General features: G+C 32.6%; 1 protein-coding gene across 2 annotated transcripts in view; it reads right to left on the bottom strand.

Moving 5' to 3' along the window:
* Positions 1–512: 512 nt before the first annotated feature.
* LOC112010495 (uncharacterized) overlaps positions 513–9,491 on the bottom strand; it is a 30,025-nt gene continuing 21,046 nt past the window's right edge. Inside the window, exons 1-2 of one of the 2 annotated variants that reach the window (XM_024042836.2) lie at positions 2,949–3,089; positions 513–1,340 (exon numbers count right to left, since the gene is read on the bottom strand). In XM_024042836.2, the coding sequence (XP_023898604.2) occupies positions 655–1,314 (660 nt within the window). In that variant the 5' untranslated portion in view covers positions 1,315–1,340; positions 2,949–3,089 and the 3' untranslated portion in view covers positions 513–654. Of the gene's footprint in view, positions 1,341–2,948; positions 3,090–9,491 lie in introns of those variants that run through there. The other variant, XM_065761871.1, reaches the window with a different exon arrangement.

A 9,491-nucleotide genomic window follows, 5' to 3' on the forward strand; every position in this document is an offset into this window, starting at 1 on the left:
ATCACTTATTAGTCTCAACTTGCTCAAATGAAGACAAATTCAATGCATAACTCAATGAATTAATACTAACAAAATTAAAATTGATTTTGTACGGAGAATCAAATATATGGTTCCTGTATAAAATATAACAAAAAGAGATAGTAAAAAAAAGTGAATTTAATTAACCTTGAGTAAAGTGATACATGGTGAAGGCAAGTTGAAATATAATTTCCAAAATTGATTTTGGTATAGAGAAAGAGAGAAATTGTTTGGCGCATGTTCATATGAAAGATTAATTAGGAGTCAAACATTGACAATCTACTGTGTGCTAAATTAGCTTACAAAAGTTGAAATTTCAAGTTGTCAAAATGATAATCAATGATGAGTCAATACACTTATCAAAGATTTCAATTGAGTTGGATTTCTATTGTTCCATAATTTTGGAGAAATCCCAAGACAAATAATTATTAACTCAGAAATTTTAAGACCTTTCTTTATGAGAAGATTGAAGCAGAATAAATTATTATATATGATTTAGGACAATCCAAACACAACCAGAAATTTCATTAAAGTAGTTCGAATTACACAAATCACATGCAACATTAGCATATATAGCATATATAACAACACAGAATTAAAGCAATCAAACCCATAGACAAGATGGCCTTTAGAGGCTTAGAGCATATCAAAGAGCTTATTCCCAATAACATAAGAAGTATAGGCATTGTGCACTGCATACTTGACCTCTTCATTTGAGAACACCTTAGCATTCCAGTCAGGACATTCACCAATTGGTTCCTTTATATCCATTCCAACTTCACCAGCCAACTCCACTAATCCATGATTCTCAACATTCGGTTTCTTCAGAATTTTAGCAGCCAAAAAGCCTACTTCAACACCTGTCTTAAAATTTACAGATTGCCCGAAAGCTACTTTAGAGCCTGTAATATGTCGACCATAAGTTAAGCTGCCCAGCTCTGAAACTATTTTGCTCATTCCGGTACCCAGAAAACAAATAGTCTCATCAGACAGACACTTCCCAAGGGTATCAGATATGGTCTCCGAGTCGGGTAGTTGGATCATCAAGCAATGACTCCCAACACAAAGAAGCAAAAACTTGCCTTTATTTTTTAAATTCCCATCAGTTTTGACAAACTTAATGTCGAGTCCAACAACTTGCCTTTCTGAAGTTTGTAATGAAGATCTTAGCTCATCCATCTTAGCACCAATCAAAGCAGGATTATCGACTATGCTTACCTTAACGTTTGCACCTTCTATTTCAATGTCATAGTTACCCATTTTTGACAGGAATGATAGTGGTATGAGGTTCATCATGTTGAACTAATTCAAACCAGTGTTGCCTGTGCATAAAAACAAACTCATATTATAAAGGAAAAATCTAACAGATGCGCTAAGCATTAGCATTGGGGGGTGTAAGTGTAACCCCCAGTTGCTATTTTGCCCACCAACCAGCTAAAACACAGCTCCATCCGGGTATGTACTTCAAAAAACACATTTACAACCCATGAACAGTCCGTTCTTAAATATAGAACTTACTGTAGCAATGCATGTAAAACCGAAAATAATATTTTATTCTCACTCTCTCTCCATATAAATCATAAAAAAAAAAAAAAAAAAAAAAAATTACTTGCTCTCTCCTCGTTCTCTATCTCATCTATCTCTCTCTTACCAACTGTTCCCTCTCGCTCCATTTCTATGACCTTTCTCTCTCTTTCTCCATCTCTCTTCTCTCTCTTTCTCAGACCTTGCTCTCTCCCTCAAACAGTTGTAGATCGGCGGTGGCTGAGCGTGAGGTGGGTCTGTGGGCTGAGCGAGGCTTGGGTCTGTTGGTTGAGCGTGGTTGGGTTGGTGTAGATTGGTTTTGTGGGTTTTTGTAGATCGGTAAAGATCAGTTTTGTGGGTTTTTGTAGATTGGTGTAGGTTGTTTGAGCGTGGTTAGGTCAATTTTGTGGGTTTTTGTGTATTGGAGGTGGTGGGGACCGTGGGGTTGAGTGGGTTTTGGTGATGGCTGGTTTGGTGGGGGGTTTCGGTGGTGGCTGGATTTGGCAGCGGTGGTGGATTTGGCAGCAGTGGTTGTTGAGTTGTCTCTCTGTCTCGTTTGGGTCTCCCTCTCTATGATTTTGGCTGTCGTTGATGGTCGTGGTGGTTGTGGCCTGTGGGGATGGTGGCTGCTGTGGGTTTTTTTAATTTTTTTATGGGGTTTGATTTTGGGACGGGTATTGATTGTGGTGTTGGTGGCAAAAAAAAAATTTTTTTGGGGGTAATTTTGGTGGTGAAGAATTGGTGTTTGTGGCTGATTTTTGGTGGAAGGTGGATGTGTAGCTTTACTGGAGAGAGACAGGAAAGGGAAAAGAGGAAAGAGGTGAGAGTGAATTGTTTATATTGTTTAATGTTATATTTTATATTATTTTAATGAGTTGTAAATAAAAATAAAATTATATTAGGTGAATTGTAAAATTAGGTAGTAAAATAGTTAAGATTTTAAGTGCATCTAACAAGTACCCTTATATTTTAAAAAACTTCTATATATATTTTTTTAGGGGAATTTTTAAAAGAATAGCAATTCAATGGGGGCAAATTAAGTTGACATGAAGTATAAATCATTTGGTGGCAACTATAATATCTTTTTCATGTCAACAGTAGCAAATTTGATAAGCTAATCAATCATAGAACTAAAACCAAATTTGATCTTTCTTCATTTCAAGCACTAAAAACTACTTCAATTCTTTGGCAAGCTAGCTGTAGTGAGTGAAAGATTGAAAGTCGTGCCCATTATATAAACAAAATTTTGTAGCAGTTATCAAACATGTTACTGGAAAGAGTAACGAACCCTTCCATGAGAGATGTTTAACTGACTACATATGCATGCTTCAAGTGAAACCTGATATTCAAACAATTCACAAGCTAAAATAATACACAAAATAGAGAGAGATCACAGAGACACTCACTTCTTTGGATAAGAATGGAGAGAGATCTCTCTATCTTTCTCGATCGCTCCTACAAAAGCGTTTGGCTATGGAGTAAAGTTATAGGGAAAGCAAGAGAGCTAGAGATGTACAGTGTGTAGAGTACAGACTAAAGAAGCATGAAGTGGCCTTATCTTGGACCTATTTAAAAAGAAGAGAACCAAGGAACAGTCCCATTTAACTTTTTAATTAAAAAAAAAAAAAGGAAAGGTTTAGGTTGGTATACCACTCAGATACATGTATTTAATTTTTAAACAATATTATATATTTTTATATACTTTTTATCTAAATATATTTTTATATATATTTTTAAATATATATTTTTTGACAACCTATATTTTTAATTTTTAAATATATATACCACCATAATCTTTTAACTTTTTTTTACCTTTTTTTTTTCTCCTCCACACGTTCACGTCTTAGCTCTCAAGTGTTTCTCATGGGATTTTTTTTAAAAAATAACTATAAATCTCAAACTATATTATTAGTTAGGCAAGGTATGAAATATATTTGGTTTATAACAATTCAACTTTTCAAGAGTCGATTTCGCCCTTTAAAAATCCATTCGGAAATCGACTTTTCTAGAATTGATTTCGCCCTTCGACTTTTCTGGAGTCGATTTCCCAATGAATTTTCAAGGGGCGAAGTTGACTCAAAAAAAGTCGAATTATTATAAACCAAATATGTTTCAAACATTACCTTACTAATACAATAGTTTGAATGATTTGGTTATTTTTTAATAAAATCCTTTCCCATGCCTTAACTCTTAAGTCTTTCTCTGCTGCTTTATCAGATTGAAGACAATTCAATATTTACTTGAAGTCCGTAGTCACACCAAGTGAGAGTCATACGTCAATCATTCACAATAATGTGTGTTTGGAAAAGTTTATTTAATTTTTTTTTTAATGTTAAAAATATGCCAAAGTATTACTATATCTTAAAAATTGTTGAAAAAAAATTAAAAAAAATTATAAAAAAAGTAAAATTTTAAAAAGTTATACATAAAAGTTAAAAGTTGAATTTATAAACAAATATCAAACATAAATGTGCTAAAAAACTAAAAGTTGAGTTTAAAATGTTACTTTATCTATTTTTACACCCTACATTATTATTATTTTTGTTATAAAAAAAAAAATAAATAAAAAAACTAAAAGTTGAGTTTAAAATGTTACTTTATCTATTTTTACACCCTACGTTTACTCTATTATTTTACAACTTCATTTAAATATTTTTTTTTTCTTTTACCGCTCGAGTCTCTCCCAAGATAATGAGTAAAATATTAATTATAATATAGTATAACAAAAACTTTTTTTTTTTCATTTATAAATTGATATAAATTCAATGTATTCATTAATTTATTAGTTAAGAGCTTGCACTCATTGGAGAAAAATCATGCTTCACGAATATTTTCTAGGATGGTCATTAAAAAACTTAAATTATAAAAAAAAAATAATAATAAAAATAGAAAACTTCATATATTGACCCCCCAAAGAAGAAGAAGAAGAAGAAAAGAACACACACACACATACATACGAATACATAAAGTCTAACAATTTCCTTTTCAAATTTTCTTATTTTGAAATACTTACATGATAGTTTCATTATCAATGTTTCAAGTTACATCTTTTTCAAAATTTTAATGTGATAAAAATTTTCTTAGGCTTTTTCTTTTGTTTGTAAGGACTTTTTTTTTTTTTTTTTTTTTGAGACTCTTTTTGTCTGTAAAGACCTAATATATTGTTAAGGGGGAACAAAGTTTAAGAAAGAGTTTGGCTACATACTAAGTTGTTGCCTAAGACTACAACTCTTACTAAACAAATTAACTTTGCTACATATTTTGAAAATGACAAAATTTAGCTACGAAATTGGTTATACTCTAAGTAGACAACCTTACTTAATATCATTAACATTTTTATATATTTTAAAAATATAACTATTGGATTGCATATTATTTACGCTCTTAATACACATGTTAAATTTTGTGTCAATTGGGTATGATTTTATACATAATTTTGAACTACAAAAACTTATAATTTAAATAATTTATTAATGACATAGTTATTGATCTTTAATTTTCTAGAAATTTTGCAAGCATGGAGGATATCGGAAGAAAATGTAATTCAATAGTAGATTTTTCAAAATTCACCTCCAATAAAAAGATATTGAATAAAATTATAGTTTTAGGCTACAACCAATTTTGTAGCTAAATTTTGTCCTTTTCAAAATCTAAATCTTGAATTGCATGTTTTTTATGTTCCTTAATATATACATGTCAAATTTCATGTTAGTTAGATGTTATTTAATATTTGATCCATAAACTTATTATTTATGTATAATTTAGACTACAAAAACTCAAAATTTAAAATTTTGATTAATGATATAGCTATTGATATTTGATTTTCTTGAAATTTTGCGAGTATGAAAGATATAAAAAGTGTAAGGACGCAATTGAGGCTCAAGCCCAAAGGATCAATGGACTTAGGCCCAAAAAGCTCAATAGAATGAATTTATAGATAGTAGGTTAGAAAACTGGGCCTTAGTGAACCAGACTACAAGTAAAATTGATTCAGATGACAAGCAAATGAAGACAGACTTGTTTGTTCTAAGTAAAATCGTTCTCGGCACAATTCGAGGAGATTAGTTCTGATATTGATTCTCAAATTAGGTCATAGGTTCAGTTCTTGATTGCTACAGTATTTCTCCTCCTATTTGTTTTGGTCTCCCCTCTGTCAAGGGTCTCTTACATTATATATCTCCCTTTGAATGACCTTGGCCCTCCACTTGTTGATCATCTAGGCTACTACTTGAGTGCTTGTCCTATTGGACACCTTCTCTGACCCTCTGTGAGTTGGGGTAGCCAAAGCAGCACTGTTTAAGGGTCTTCTCCACATAAATGCAACCAAAAAGTTACATGCAGGGCATTCAATATGGTGGTAGCAGCTTTCCCTTAGATATTTCCTAGCTCCCATCCTCCCTGTATGTTCATGATGCATGGCTTTATCAATAGAACATCTTGGAATGTCACCCTGGATGGTAGGAGGTACATCTTAATCTTCATTGCGTTTAGCTGAGGGGATATTCCTCCTCGGACAACCTCTCACACCCTCTATACAATTTGCTCGTAAAGTTTGAAGTATTACGCCTTCCTTGCTTTTGATCTATTCTCGGACCAAGGGGCCTCCTTGGAAAAGGCCCAAGGCCCAATATACATTTGGGCTTGCATCCTCACAAAAAGAAAATGTAATCCAATGATGAATTTGTCAAAATTCATATAAAAAAAAATTGACTGGAGTTGTACCTTTAGTTTACAGTCAAGTTTATTGTCAAATTTTGTCCAAAGTGTAATTATGTTGAGCCTAAAAAAATTTAGGGTGATCCCAAATATTTTTTAAGGATAAAAACACAAAAAATTTATAAAATTTATATATAATAATTAGTTTTTTTCCAAATTAGGGTGGTCATGACCACCCTAGACTCAACGTGGATCCGCTAGTGCTATGGATTGAGCACTCCTGTCCTACAGTAGGAATTAACCATCCCATGTCCAAATAGAGTCTATACTTTACCCTAGTCTAGCCTAACAATTCGACTTAAAATGAAAATTTTCAATTATTAATCATGGTAACCTATCACTAGGAAAGTGGCACTAAGAGCACTGATTGGTGCCTCAAGATCATGAGAAATTATTATGTACTCCTGGAGTACCATAAATGCGTGCTCCCTCCTCTCACATGAATGGTGGGTCTCACTAATTAAATTCACAGTGAGACCCACTATTTATGTGAGAAAATGGAGTACGTATTTATGGTACTCCGAGAGTATCTAATAATTTTCCCAAGATCATGGATGTGAAATGCTAGCCTATCCATTCATCCATATTGAGCGGTACATGTAACATGCACACTATATGCCACAATATGCCACAATGCTACAAACAATAACTTCTTAAGCTTTTCTCGATTTATGTGACATAAATTATAGTATATTAAATCTATCTCTCTCATATATATATATATATATTGTGTTTACCATCTAGCAACAATAAAGTGTTTATTGTGAAAGCAACAATAGTGGGTTTTTAGTTTTTTTGTGTGCTAAAATGCATTTTAGCTATTTTAGCATCTTTGACGTGAATCCTCTAAAAAAATAATAAAAGAAAGGAAAAGAAAACATTAAAGAGACTGTGAGAGAGACATTAAGAAAATGCAATAGTGCCAATGCGGAAGAAACATGCAGAGATGGAAATCTGAAAAAGTAGAGAACGAACAAAGAAAAAGAAGAGGAGAGAAAGGGATTAGATCTTGATAATGGGGGACAAATTTGATATCAAGGTAAGAAAATACAGAGGAAAGCGTTTGTCTAATTTTGGCCTGTATGCATTTACCAGCCGAAATTTGATATATTTTTCGGTACAGCCAAAATAAGTCCAATATAGCTGGTATATGAATCGGTACAAAACATTAGTATTATGTACTAGTTGTACTGGCTGGAATGGTATGAAATTGTCATCCTTGGCCTCTTTATATGGTTTTGCAATGAAGACTTCAACTCATTTAATTACCTTAGCAACAACCACAACAAAATTATCGAATAAACTTAACTTTAAATTTGCACCATGTATTGCAAATACACATACACCGATATACATATTTTTAAAATATAGTGCCGTAGTTTGTGGAAGTTGAACATCTTCAAACCAATGCTTGTACTTGCAAGAGTTATAGTAAGAAAAGCACTTGCATAGTTGCATGGGGATTTTTATATTAAGGCAAAGGCAAGGTATTGATTTGTGATTATTCTTCTTAATCTCCAAAGATCATGATTTTAATATATACACCAAAACTTTTGATATCTAGTTATACAAGTGTGGTACTAAAGTTTAGTTTTCTCTTGTGTAACACGTGCATTTCATCAAGTTTTAATGGCATACTTGTTGACAATCATATAAACAGTTGCATAGGCAATAGCAGTGGCATACTCTATTTTTGTTTTGATAAATCAATAATTGAAGCAAGAAGAATTTAAACTCTAGATATCTCAATTAAAAATACTAAGAAGTGCAAAGTGCAAACCAATTGAGCTACAAGCTAGGCTTTTGCAGTAGTGATATACTTAATTGCTCAATGGTCAGTACCTTGGTACCACAAGTTTAACAAGCCAACATCGTGGGCTTCTTGAAAAAAAAGTCTATCTCAGTGAGAGAATTGAATCCTCCAATCTGATTTGTTAAACAAGCTCTCCAGTGTTGATAATTTGAATGAGATAAAGAAGAAGAATTATGGATTTACAAACCCAATTGAAGGCTTACTGCATTATATTCAAGCCTTACCCTGTTAGTCTTTGTTCTAGAGGTAACATACAAATTTGGTAAATCACTAATCCAATATTTGATGGACCAATGTCATTTAGATATACTCTATAAGGCCACATCAATATAATGAAAATTTCATAGTTGAAAGAGATGTTGTTTGAGAGTTTAGAAAGTAAGAGTTCAAGATATGGGGTTAGCAGTATATTGTAATTATTTCAAAAAAAAAAAAAAAAAATCTTAGAAATAGTTCCTCTTGAACCCTGGCATTTATAAATGTATCTATCGCAGGTGCATGCATGCCTCGTGCAATTGACGGCATACTAATTAAGTAATTATAAGAGTGAATAATCTGAACTTTTGAATATTTTTTTGCATATATGTAAGGTGCATTAATATTTTTTCCAAGTAAAATTTAGTATTTAACATATATAAAAGGACTGTAATTATGCTACGTAAGGTACATTTTTAAAGCATTACCGTATATTTTGATTCCTTACCAAAACTAATTAAATTGTAGGTCATTAAATTTTTATTTCAGCAAAAAAAAAAAAAAAAAAAATTCAAGTTCTTGCAACCATATCAATATAATTTCGTTTCTCCAAAAGTACCTAGTTTTTATAATGTGGAAATAATTTGAAATGACTGTGCCTCTTGTTTACATGGCGGATGTTTATATATACTAGTGATAAGTCCATGAGTAGCACATTTTTTTTTTAAAGTATATATAAATATATTATTATTATTATTATTATGGAAGGAACGAATTTTTCCCAATCAGGTATTGTCTTCTTCGAAAATGGCGTTGAGCTTAGTCCTCAAGGTTTTGCTCAATCCCACATCGGAGAGAGACGCTTCCCACTCATGCCTTTATAAGCCTTTGGCCTAAGGATGAGTGTACCACTACTACATATGTGTAGTGGTGGTACACTCATCCTTAGGCCAAAGGCTTATAAGGCATGTGTAGTAGTGGTACATCATCCTTAGGCCAAAGGCTTATAAGGCATGAGTGGGAAGCGTCTCTTTCCGATGTGGGATTGAGCAAAACCTTGAGGACTAAGGCTCTTCGATGTGGGATCGAGAGATCTCTCTACCTTTCTCGATCGCTCCTGCAAGAACATTTGGCTAGCTATAGAGTATACTGAGAGAGAGAGAGAGAGAGAGAGAGAGAGAGAGAGAGAGAGAGAGAGAGAGAGAGAGAGAGAGAGAGATAAAAA

Source organism: Quercus suber, unplaced genomic scaffold, assembly GCF_002906115.3.
Source record: "Quercus suber isolate HL8 unplaced genomic scaffold, Cork oak 2.0 scaffold_432, whole genome shotgun sequence".
Taxonomy (NCBI): Eukaryota; Viridiplantae; Streptophyta; class Magnoliopsida; order Fagales; family Fagaceae; genus Quercus; species Quercus suber.